We start from the raw sequence: 13,267 nt of genomic DNA on the forward strand, positions 1-13,267 counted from the left end.
TTCCCCTGGAAATGCTTCCAGATATCAACCATTTTCTGTGTAAAAAATTTGCCCCTAAGATCCCTTTTAAAACTCATTCCTTTCACCTTAAACCTACTCCCTCTTGTTTTTGATACCCCTACCATGGGAAGAAGATTTTGAACATCTATCCTACCTATGTGCTCGTAATCTTATACACTTCTGTCAGGTCAGCCCCCAGTCTCCTTTGCTTCAAGGAAAACAAGCCCAGCCTATCCAGTCTCTCCCCATAACCAAAGTCCTCCAATCCAGGCAACATGCTGGTGAATCACCTTTTCATTCTCTCCAGCACAACCACACCATGAAGGGTCCACCATCCAGATGAAGGGTCTCAACCTAAAACATTGACTGTCCATTTCCCTCCACAGATGTTTCCTGACCTGCTTAGTTCCTCCAGCAATTTGTTTTTTTGCTCCAGATTCCAACATCTTCAGGCTCTTGTATCTCCAATGTAGAAAATTGTCCAGGTATATCCTGATCACACAAAGCAAGACATAGCTAATCTGGCTAATTACCTCTCAGTCAATCTGCTTTCAGCTAAAGTGGTCATTAACAAGTGGTACTTACTCACCAATAACTTTCTCACTAATTTGGATTTTACCAGGACCAATCCACTACTGACCTCAATTGCTGAACTCCAGAGGTAAGGTAAGAGTGACAGCCCTTGACATCAAGACAGCATTTGACCATGTGAGGCATCAATGAACTTTGGTAAAATTGAAGTCCATGAACATAAAGAGAAAAGTATTCCAATGACTGTAATCATACCTCATACAAAGGAAAGTCCATGATCCTAGCCCTAGGATATCACTGCAGGATTTCCTCAAAGCAGTCTCCTAGGCCCAGCCACTTCATCAATGACCTTCCTTCCACCATAATGTAAGAAGTGGAGATATTCATTGATGATTACACAATGTTCAATTCCACTCACAACTCCTCAGAAAACTCCCCAGTCCATCCATGCATGCAACAAGACTTAGACAACGTTCAGACACAAGTGACAAATAGCATTTAAGCCATGAATTTGCCAGGCACTGAACATCTCCAACAAAACAGTGCCCAGCCACCTACCCTTGAGAGTCAATGGCATTACCATTGCTGAGTCCCATATCATTAATATCCTGATGAGAAACTCAACTGTACAAGCCAAGTAAATACTATGACTCTAAGAGCATATTACAGGTTGGGTATCCTGTGGTGAAAGACATTCTACCAAGTACAAGGCATATGTTTGGAGCATAATGGAATACTCTCCACTTGCCTTCATGAGTGCAGCGTCAACAACTCTCAAGAAGTTCAACACCATCCAGAACAAACTAACCTATACTCCATCCAGCATCTTAAACATTCATTCCCTCCCTCTTTGACACAGAGTGACAGTAATGTATGCCATTTACAAAATGCACTGCAGTTACTTGGCTGGTCTACTCCAACAGCATTTCCCAAACCCATGACCTCCACCACTAAGAAGCTCAAGTGCAGCAGGCATATGGTAACACCATTGCGAGCAGGTTTGCATCCAAGTCACACAGAATTCTTGCCTGGAAATATGTTGCTGTTCCTTCATCGTCACCGGGTCTAAGTCACAGAATATCCTACTCTACAGTACTGTGGGAGTACCTTCACCAGAAGGACTGTAAGAGTTCAAGAAAAGGGCTCATTAAGGGCAATTAATATTGGCCAATAAATGCTGGCCTTTCCAGTGATGTCCAAATGAATGGATAAATAAATAGATGAGCAATTGTTTTTATTATTTAAAATAACAACTACTATATTTTAAAATGTTCATCTGAGAAAATGACAATCCACATACAGTACATAAAATAAATCAGTTTTAAGGCAATAGAGTTTGCAATGCACAATTATCACTCAGTTTATATTGAAATTGGCATACATCTCATGCAATAGAGCTTAGTGTTTTCCAGGTAGTTTGCAGTCAGAATAGTTCATAAATAACTGAAATGTTCAACAATTCATTGATTTCCCTTCATGATGGTGGAGAAGACAACAAAACAGTGCAGCCTATGAAGTTGTGCTAAATCAGCTGCAGCGACCTCAGGATTTCCAGGTTATGCTTTACATGCTCAGAAATCCTAAGGTTGCTGGCAGATTCACAGTGAATAGTACTGAATGCTGATCACTTAACAGCTGCAAAATTATAGCGTTCATCTTATAAACTGCACACAATTTCCCCTTGCCACTTATTAGAAGTCCATTGTATTGTCTGGTGAATGGATTTTACTCTCATTAGATGTTCTCAAGTTCAAGTTCAACTTTATTGTCATAGACATACATAAACAGGGTATAAATACCATGAAAAATTAACTATTTGCAGCAGCAGTTTGCATTACAAACATGACAAACATAAGTTAACATAAACTTAAATTAACATAAATTATACATAAGTTACAGGACAAAATAAATATAACAATATATTCTACATACAGTGCTAATGCCCTGTTGGATACCCCACAAAAATCCATTGAAAGTTGAACCTCTGGCAGCTTGCACACAGAATCATGCATTAAAATTGGCCTTTAGAGTTCCCCTCAGGAGCTGCAGGGATAGCCACTTCTCTGCTGATTATTGAGAAGAAGGTCAGACATTAAAGTCTTCTTCTCCTGAAGCAGTCCCTCGGGATTGAGAATTACTTGCTCCCTCTCCAGTTTTGTGTGCTCTGAGGTAGCTAATGATGCCAATGTAGGAACTGCAGACTCTTCCACAGATGAAGCAGGAGTGGCTGATGGGATGAGTAAGTGGGTAGTTTGTGAAGTAGTCTACTCCTTTCACTGCTTACTCAGAGTTTCTGTGTGCTCCTACTGCTTGATCTGAAGGTTCTTTATGTCATCCCAAATACTTCTTCTCCACTTTGAGCAGTCATGGGCCAGAGGTTCCCAGAGGTAAACGGGAATGTTACACATCTTCAAAGAAGCTTTGTGCACATCCTTGAATCATTTTTCTCTGTCTGCCTGGTAATCTGCTCCCATGAAAGAGCTCAGCACAGAGTTTGGTGTTGGGCATGCAAACAACGTGGATCCAACTGAGAGTAGCTGGGGACCTTAAAATACTCTCCCCATCGCAGCCACAGTATAGTGGCATGAAAAGCTGCTATAGATGGGAAGATAATTGAAGGGGAAAGGGCAAACTGCAATGTTCTGTGTATCTGGGCAACCTCATGTCATTGTCTTTCCTAATCAAGTCCTGTACTGCAAATGAAACATGCCACTCTGAGGTTCACGATGATCAAGGAGGGGTAGAGATCGCAGCATGTAGCTAGGATATGATTTGTGCAAAATAGCTGTGAAGAGTAAAGGCACCACCGCTGATACTGTTTCCTTCATCCTGAGCATTGAAAACTAGGGCAGGCAGATGCTCTATGAAAGACATTGATGTCACAGTGGAGACCATTTTAGTCACATTTCACTGCCAAACCCTACACAACATGGGTGCACACAGAATCCAATTTATGTCAATAGGGAGGACACTTATGGTGCATATCTTGTAGAATCATTCACAGTGAAATGATGCAAGCAAACATTATCTACACTGATCTAAATTTCACAAGTAGGTGCCTGAGCCAATTTTTCTGATGACCATGATTTCACCCAGAAATGATTGCGAGTGCGATCTACACTGCATAAATTGCCTTTATAAAAGATCTGAATGTGAAAAATATTTACAAGTGGATCCAACCTTATATATTTAATCTATAATTATATATTTGCACTCATTAGCTCATTGTTCTATTGTGCTCTGCAACTATCGGTTAAGCCATACGACAAGCAACAGAAAGAAAAGAAAGATTATATCTGTGGCAGGGCAGCACACTCTCACTTCTTCACTGGACTTTATCAACAGACAGTTTCAATTGAAAAAGATGCAGGAGTTTTAGTAAAGTTGACCCTCAGCATAAAACATAGAATTCAAGACAAATGAAGGCATGCTGAAATATACAATTGGACCGTACCTTGACCCAATTGTGCAGTTTTTGATGACTGTGATGCAAAAGCCACATTGTTACTGGAGGCAGTGTAGAATAAAGCAATATGGATGTTTTCAGGCACCAAACGTATGATTTATCAGAAAATAAAGTATTTTCCAGTGTTGGACTTTTTACACTTGAAAGATAATGTCTGAGAAGTGATTTCTCAGAGATTCATAAGATAGTACAGGATGCAGCAATGTAAATACAGAAAATTGCTTTCAACTAAGCTACAGATAGACTTCAATTTTGGTGCTAACTAAAAAAAAAAATGAGGACCTTTGTGAAAAATTATTTTTATTTTACTGACAAAAATCTGTGCAAGCTATGAATGCCAACCATGCAATTTTTATTCATTTTGCTATAAAAATGTTACATATGGCTTTTAAAATGCTCACAGAGATTACTGAGCATACCATTTGTATGAAGGACGCATTGGTTAGTGGCATGATGATTGTGACCTGGTGGGACAGGTCAAAAGAATAAAAGAGCCTGTGGAAATGAGATACAAAAAGAAGGTAATGGCAGTTACATGAAAGAAAATGAAGGTTTTGTCAAAGGAATAATTAAAATAAACCCCCAAGCAGCCTCTAATCGCTGCAATCGACAATTTTGATTTATTCATCTGATAGAAAGTCTGAAAGTTTGAAGTTTTTTTTAAGATGTACAAATTTGCCAAACACCAAAAACCCTGAACCAAAGGAAAAACTAAATCCAAAAAAATAATCAACTCCTAATTGTGGGAGTGGAAGAGGGACAAAGTTTCAAATTAGTAAAGTAAAAAATATAGGATTGGCATAAAGATGTTCATTTTCACACATCATTACAAGGAATAGGAAACAGCTGGGTAGTGGAGGTATAACCCCGGAATTAACTACAAAATAATTAACTGCTGCAGTAAATGCACATTAAGGTATTTCCTTATGAATATTTTGATGAGTTGAAAAGCCTTTTCCCTCTACAATTACTTTGTGATCTGATCAGCAATATATATTTATTTACCCTCCTATTGCTTAGGCAATTGGTATGTCTCTCTGGCATTGGAATTTCCGGCTTATTGCTACTGATCCTGATAGTTTGGGAGAGTAAAATCCATCTGAGACTGAAATGCTTTATTGCTTACTTTGAGTGTAAAAGGATCCTTTGCAATTCTACTTTATGAAACTACAGTACATTAATTAACACTGCTATATAAACCCACTGGAGTCAGTGTTGGAGTGGGCTTGGTTTTGCTTTTTCCTAAAGTATCAATATTAGCTATTCCAAAAGAGAAGTGCACTGCTCCTGTCTAAACTGGATATGAAGAAAGGAGATTAATAAATGATTAGTTATGGGTTATGAGCCTTACTTCAAAATATATTGATATTACATCATTCCATATTCATAGTGTAATGATTGCTATCCAAAATTCAATCTAATACATTGCTGATGAAAAACACTGAAAGCATTATTAATCTTCTTAAATTCTGATTATGCTAATACAACAAGTTACATCTATTCCACTGTGTCTCTCTGTTCTAGGACATACAAAAGTTCACATCTTACATTGGGTTAAAAATCACTTTGAAGAGTCGGTGCTTTGGCTTCATGGGTGGCACATCCAATGTCAAGTTGAGTTTTGTATTGCTTTTATGCTTCTATGACTCAATAACCAGACATGCATACAGAATTATCATATAATCTAACCAGAGCACCATACAGCGTGATTTTAGCTTCCTCTGAGTTCTTTTAGACCATATGTTTCAATGTCATATTGGCTTTGTTTATTGTTTCTCAGCACTGGTTGGGTATATTGGCAATTATCAACTACATCATTAGCTATTTAAATGCCAATTATGTGTATTTTCCATTTTCTTTCCTTTGGCGCTTTCATTTTTTTCATGAACATTCATCCCTAATTATCTTGTTTACATATATTTTATTCAAATTGCTTTGCCATTTTTGAGTTTCCTCTTCCCTCCTAAATAGGTCTCATCCGAAAACTTCCCCATAACTCATTGGATTCCCAATTGCCAAGTCATTGATATGTTATAAACAGCAATGTTCCTAGTATTAATTTTCTTACAACATTGGAGGGCAATCAGCCCATTGAGTCTATGCCCACTCTCAGTGTAATCCCATCAATAACATTCCCACACTTATTTCCTTGTAACCTATTCTCTATCATATTCCCATCAGCTCCACCCTGATTCTAGTGCCACTCAACTACACCAGAGATAATTTGCAGTAGTTAATTAACCTAACTAGTTTGTATTTGGAATGTGGGAGGAAATCAGAATACTGGAGTATTCAGAGAGAGAATGTGAAAACTCCACACAGACAGCACCGGAAGTCAAGACTGAACCTGGGTCAATGGAGCTGTGAGGCAATTCTCTAAAGCATCCCATTAAGTACTTTTGCCAATCCCAAATGTAATCCATCCAATAAGTAAGCATTGTCATTGAATCATAAAGTTATAGAAATTTATGGCACAAAGAAACCTATTTGGCTCTGCCTGTCTATTCCCCCAATGTGAGAAGTCCTTTCTCCTTAATTCAATTTACTAAGTATATCCTAAACTCAAACTGAATGCTTTTGAGTTTTTTGCAGAACATTATCAGATGCCTAGGATCACCAGAACATAACCTCCTCAAAGACATGGAAGATATTAGTAGTTACAATCTGCAATTTAAACCTCAACTTTCAAGTTTACACCTGATACTCAATGTCAAGAAATTGCCAGAAGTCAATTGGTTCTCTGCCACTGCCTGAACCTGTTTCTTGTTGTCTTTGAATACCTGTTCATGCTTAACCCATATTCAGTTTGTCTGTTCTATGTCCAATGACTCCATTGTAATGAAGGTTATTGCCTCACAAATCTCTTTCACACCATATTTTCAGCAATCTGTGATAAAAACCTAGCAATATGTTGGCTGTTGAGCATTTAGCTTTTTGTTTGGAACTAGTATCTAATTTGTATGAATAGTTTTTAATCTTGACTGGATACCTCTGCTGGGGAAGGATATGTTGCTCATGTCACTTCATGAATACCCAGAAGATAGAATTATATGGGATGAAATTTGCTTTGCTGAGGTATTTGGAAAGTTACACGAGATTATGCCTATTTATGCACCCATTTTGCCAATAGTCATTTAGATCCAAATTAACAGTCAATCATAATAACAAATGGCAAAATGTAAGATTGAGCATAATCAAATCGAAACTGAGTAAACAATATGGACCTTTGTAAAACATTCTACTCACACCATATGTTCCATCTTTACACTTGAAAATTAAAATTCACAGTCATCTAACTATCAATCATACACTTTGGGTAAGCTTAAGAACTCAAAATTGTGGAAGCTTTCATGAGCCAATGTGACAATTGATACCACGTAGACTTCAGTGAAGATTTCTTTTGGAAGGGAAAAAAATCACAGTAAAACACTTTAATCCTGTCTCCATTTTTGTTGCTGGTAATTTTTTTTTCATTTTGATTTTATATTCAAAACAATTGCAGGAAGTTCATGTATTTGACTGTTTAACTGATGAGGCAAAGTATTTTTACTGAAGAGCAAGGAATGTCATATGTAATGAGCAATGGTAAGACACTTACACTCAAAATTCCTTATGTGTGTGCTGATGTTTTACTTTACACCTTGATTGTGAGATCATGTGTTACTGGTGCAAATGCAAATGTAAATCTAGCCAAGAAAATCTTTACTTCCAATATTTGAAAGTCTGTTGATAATGGAAATTTAAGAAAGAATATAAAAATAAAAAGGATTTAAATAAGTAATTAAGGATTAATTGCAGGTGATCAGGCAGAGTTATGCAAAACAGAGATATCCATATTTGGAATATTCTGAAATAATCTCAATAAATGGGAGAATCAGAGGGGTTCTGAGACCAAAATAGTTTAGATGCCAACAAACACAGTTTTGGAGGATCACCTGGATATCGTTGCTGGTTACTTATTTCACCAGCTTTTTGCCTTCAAGTCTGGTCTGCAAATCTGTATGGTTCCCAGCTCAGTTTCCAGACTAGATAAATATAGGTGCCTCACACAAAAACAAACTGTTGGAAGAACTCAATGGGTTGAGCAGCATTTGTGGAGGCAAAGGGATGGTCAACATTTCAGTTCAGACCCTGCATCAGTTTTGATCTGAAATGTCGACATTCCTTTGCATCCACAGATGCTGCTTGACTTGCTGAGTTCTTCCAGCAGTTTACTTTTGATCCAGAATCCAGCATCCACAGTCTCTTGTGTCTCCACATTCATCATTGCTCAACTCAGTCTCTTCGTTGAATTTTGACCACTAACTGAGTTGGGTAAACTCAGTTGGCAGAAATCCATACAAATTCATAAAGTCCTATATTTCAGACCAAACCATTAGCCCTCAGCAGGAATTATAACATAAGGTACAGATGCATAATGGTTCAGTTATTTCACCAGTAACTGGAGTTCTGGAATATTGATCTAAATTCATAACTTTGAATCTCATCATGAGATTCAAACTTATGAATTTGCCACCTCAGCAGGGGATTCAAATTCAAGTAATTAAACAAGTCTGAATTTTTTTACAAAATATCTTCTCTCAATAACAGTGATCATCAAATAACTGGATTATTCATAAAACTCATTGGTTCCCTTATGATCTTCAGGGAAAGAAATCTGCCATCCTCAGACAATCTGTCCTATTTATGATTCCAGAGCCACTCTTAACTATCTCCTCAGTTCAGGGGAATTGGGAAAGGACAATATACACCGATGTTTCCTGTGATGTTCACATCCTGTGAACTAATATATTGATATATATTTTTGTTGGGGTTTTTGCTTTTCAATGGGAAAAAGTGCAATGTTGAGGAAAGGAACAAATGATTTGTCATCCAAAATTGCCACCAAGCACTTTGTCAATTGTAACAGAATGTGAAAAGCCTTGTGGAGCTTTCTTACAGATGGTTGAGCTCTAGAGGCAGAAGGTTTCCAGGTTTATGCTGAACTAGCTGTGGCTAACTGAGTGTAGAGCTATAACTTCCCTTAGTGCTTTGGACATGAGAAGGTGGAAAGATCTTCCAAGGTTCCCAGATCTGGTCATTAACCAGTATATCTGCTACAACTGTGCACATGTGTAGATTGACTAAGATAAAAATTAGGTTGGTGGTTACAAGAAAGGTAGCCATTTAGGTCAGGAAATTCTTCAACAAGATGCTATCCTTCAGGAAGGGGAAGGGGAAGTGAGAGAAAATAATACGAAAAGAATTATTAAAAAATAATAAGAGGTAGAATAGATAGTGAGAGAAACATCTTAGACACACAACATTGTAATCTGTCAAATTCACATCCAGAGATAGAAACTGAGAAAAAAAAACTACCAACATTCAGAATTCCGTTGGATATGCAGATGACAAAAGGAGTGGGAACTGGATTAGTAAATGTGATTAGTACTCTTTCCCTGCAGTTCATGGTCAACCTGCCCAATGCTCTGCTTCAATGTTGCAACTTTTATGAATGTAAGTTCTTGCTAAGCATGCGGATAACATCATAGTTTGTTCTGCATTAATCAGTCCATCAGAAAAGACCATAACAGATTAGTACTTTGTCCATGGCAACTATAAGACTGTGGGACTAAGCAAGCACACACAATATCGTTAGTAACACATTCTTCAGATATTATACCAATGGTGAAATAATGAGACCAGCATGTACTCTCTACTAGTCAAGAGATTCAAAACTGCGAGAAGGTTGCTCTGGTCAGGTTGACCACTAAGTTGTTATATGCTATGGTGTGTGTGAAGGCTAATTGTTCTGTATCATTGTTCACAGTTACATGGGTGAGGCTTGAAATTCAAAACACCATCTTATACTGATATCAGAAAGTTAAAGGGAGACCGAGATTTGTACCTTAACAAATGTACATGCTGATTTGCAAATAATAGTAATCCCTTCACATAACACATCTGTAATATTAAATGTGCCATTTCTGATCAACTCTGCATTATATACTCCAGCATCTTTAAATTTCATTGCGATTCTCAGTTTTGTTCAGTTTTCAGCAGATTTATCAAAACCCGCTATTGCTCATTACACGGCTTCGTCCAACTATCTCATTTCAACGAAATTGTTAGTCTTGTACATCTTAATTTAGACGAGGCATTTTCTGACGGGGCTTTACACGAAATGATCCGCAAGTAGTCACAAGCAACACTTTTAGGCTTAAATATGTTACATATATCTAAAGTACAAGGACATGAGCGTTTCTAAAAATCTGTCCAGAATTATCAGTTTCCCTCGGCTTCGGTCTGGCGAGCCTTAATATCCTTATATTCAGCCTGCCAGTCTGAGCAGCTTTACAGCTCACTCCAGCGCTAGTAAACAGGGGATCTGACATGTATTCTTAAGGATGACCGATCGATTCATCTTTGTTTTTGTTTTCTAGTGCAAAGGTACATGACCTTAACCGATCACATGGAAGTGTGAAGGTAGCGCAGGTGAAGTACCTTGCATGTTGCTGGAGAGTGGTAAATATTTCTGCACTGTGTGTGGCATCCACTATACTACGCTAACTCAGATTCATCACTGATTTGACAGGCAATTTTTTTTTAACAGGCGCCGCCACGAATGACAGCGATGCTTCTTTTGACATTAGACTTTCAAATTACCCCTTCCCCGGCGAGAGCCTGCAGTTAGCCTTCCATGCAGATTGCTGGTCGGTGAATCGAGAGGCAATTTTTCAATGTAACTGTTTGGGAGCGTATTTCTGTGTGTGTGTGTGTGTGTGTGTGTGTGTGTGTGTGTGTGTGTGTGTGTGTGTGTGTGTGTGTGTGTGTGTGTGTGTTTGTGTGTCTCACACACAAACACACACACTGAATATCGGACCAGCTAGCAGCAACTTTTAGTGGGCGTTAATAAATAACAGGAATCAGCCAGGTCCAACAGGTTGTCCAAACCCTCCGCTCAGCTTGCGTTTGTTTTGCTGCTGAGATGTGTCAATTGGAGTGGCACGTCTGAACGAGGAGTCGATCGCCACTAATTCGATTAGGAGTGAGAAATGTGTGCATGTGTGCGTGTGTGTGTCTCTGTGTGCTTTGAGATGATTTGCTCTTCTACTCACACGTGAATACAGGATCGGGACAGGTGGAATCTGGCTGGAGGCGTGAGAAGAAGATTCTTTGCCGTCCGTGCCCGCACTTAAATTCCAGGCACCGTCCAACAGCCGCCTCACTCAACAGCTCCAGAGCAAGCTTGAACACATCCAGACTGCTGGCTGCACGGAGAACTGGCCAAGTCAGGGTCACGTCCAGCCGCGGCCGAAACTGCTCCGACAAGTATCCCTTGTTTTCTCCCTGGTCGTGGTCCCTACACAACCATCACGATTTCTTCCAAAGGCAGACAGGACGATCGTCCCCCTCTCACGCGGGTCGTCCGTAAGAAGAGACTGATCGCCGCGGCGGTGGGAGTCATCATGGTCCTTCTGCTGGTGATCTTGATCCCGGTGCTGGTGAACTCGGCCGGTACCTCCGCCCACTACGAGATGCTGGGCACCTGCAGGATGGTCTGCGACCCTTACGACACGAAAGCCACCACGGCGGCAGCGGAGACGGTGAGGGATCACAGTGTAATGCCCTTACCCACTTTCATCCAAGGACCCAAAGGGGAACCGGGGAGATCGGGGAAGGCCGGACCCAGGGGTCCACCCGGCGAACCAGGACCGCCGGGCTCTATCGGGCCACCGGGAGGAAAGGGCGAGCCGGGCAGACCGGGACTCCCCGGTTTACCGGGACCTCCCGGGCCAAACGCCGGAGCCATCAGCGCTGCTACCTACAGCACAGTGCCGAAGATCGCCTTCTACGCCGGCCTCAAGCGACCACACGAGGGTTACGAGATGCTCAAGTTCGACGATGTGGTCACCAATCTCGGGAACCACTACGACCCGACCACCGGCAAGTTCACCTGCTCCATCCCGGGGATCTACTTCTTCACTTACCACGTCTTGATGAGAGGCGGCGACGGTACCAGCATGTGGGCAGATCTGTGTAAAAACGGCCAGGTGAGCGACCCTTCAAATACATTTCAGCAGCTGAGGGGGAAAAGTTAGCATTGGATCTTCGTTTGCATTTGTGCTTTTTAACTCAATGGGATAAACGTTGGTACAATAGGCAAGCGAGTGTTTTTTGTTCCAGTTTTTTCAGTATTTAGCTGGACTGTTTAATAAATTGCATGATTCCTGCGTTATATTTAAGCCCTTCATCTTTTGTCTCAGGCTTCGAGGAAAGGGCATAAAAACAAAGGAATGCACCCATGCTGGGTTGTGTGTAGCGTTCGTTTGAATAGCAAAACGATTGTCATGGTTGGAACATCCAGCGCTAATATTAATGACAGAAAGAGAGAGAGAGAGAGAGAGAGAGAGAGAGAGAGGCAGTTTATCCAGAAGTGTTGGTCTGAGGAGGAAAATAAGAATCGGCGAAGTTTAGGATTAAAATGAGAGAATGGGGGAGCTCGGACCCAAATAATCGCTCAAAGCGACGATAACCGTGGCGTAAATGGATAGATATAAACACGAACGGGATAGGCCAAGCAAGACAGATGTGGCAAAATAGATCAAGATACCAATGTTGAAAACTGATGCAAACAGCGTTGCTGCTGTTTGAATGTGGCGTTCAAATTTGTCTCGCACTTTCCATAACTTTCCTCGACCTTCTGTAGGTTCGAGCCAGCGCTATTGCCCAGGACGCCGACCAGAACTACGACTATGCGAGTAACAGCGTGGTGCTGCACTTGGATGCAGGGGATGAAGTTTATATTAAACTGGATGGTGGCAAGGCCCACGGCGGCAACAACAATAAGTATAGCACCTTCTCTGGATTTATAGTCTACGCCGACTGAGGAAAGAGGGAACAAATAAACAACCAAATCGAATCACCTCCTGCGGGGATGACTGAGAGCGGGATTCCCACGGCCAAGAAAGATCACTACAAATACCAAATGGACGGTCTCCAAATGTGCACGTTACTTCTGGATACAACCAGCCATTTTTATTTGTTGAAAGAAAAGCTATTTGAAACATATTTGCACACCACGAAAAGACCATTTCCATATAAATAAGCTCAGTTTTGGGTTCTTCTGACTTTTCCACCCAAAGCGATTTTTCAATGTTAGCATTGTATTTGTGAGAGGAGGTCAGCCCACTTCTGAGCAGAGGGGTCAATTTCTCTATAAAACCTCAAGGTCATGTAGGGGGAAAGCAGGATTTCAGGTGTTCTCAATCCTCTGATGCTTTGATGTAT

General features: G+C 40.3%; 1 protein-coding gene across 1 annotated transcript; it reads left to right on the top strand.

Annotated features, from left to right (window-relative positions):
• Positions 1–11,232: 11,232 nt before the first annotated feature.
• c1ql3a (complement component 1, q subcomponent-like 3a) lies at positions 11,233–13,069 on the top strand. The gene is made up of 2 exons (XM_052016440.1): positions 11,233–12,030; positions 12,687–13,069. Exons 1-2 carry the CDS (start codon positions 11,446–11,448, stop codon positions 12,864–12,866), a joined length of 765 nt encoding a protein of 254 aa, XP_051872400.1. The 5' UTR covers positions 11,233–11,445; the 3' UTR covers positions 12,867–13,069.
• The last annotated feature ends 198 nt before the right edge of the window (positions 13,070–13,267 follow it).

This window comes from Pristis pectinata, chromosome 5 (genome assembly GCF_009764475.1).
Source record: "Pristis pectinata isolate sPriPec2 chromosome 5, sPriPec2.1.pri, whole genome shotgun sequence".
In the NCBI taxonomy this organism is placed as follows: Eukaryota; Metazoa; Chordata; class Chondrichthyes; order Rhinopristiformes; family Pristidae; genus Pristis; species Pristis pectinata.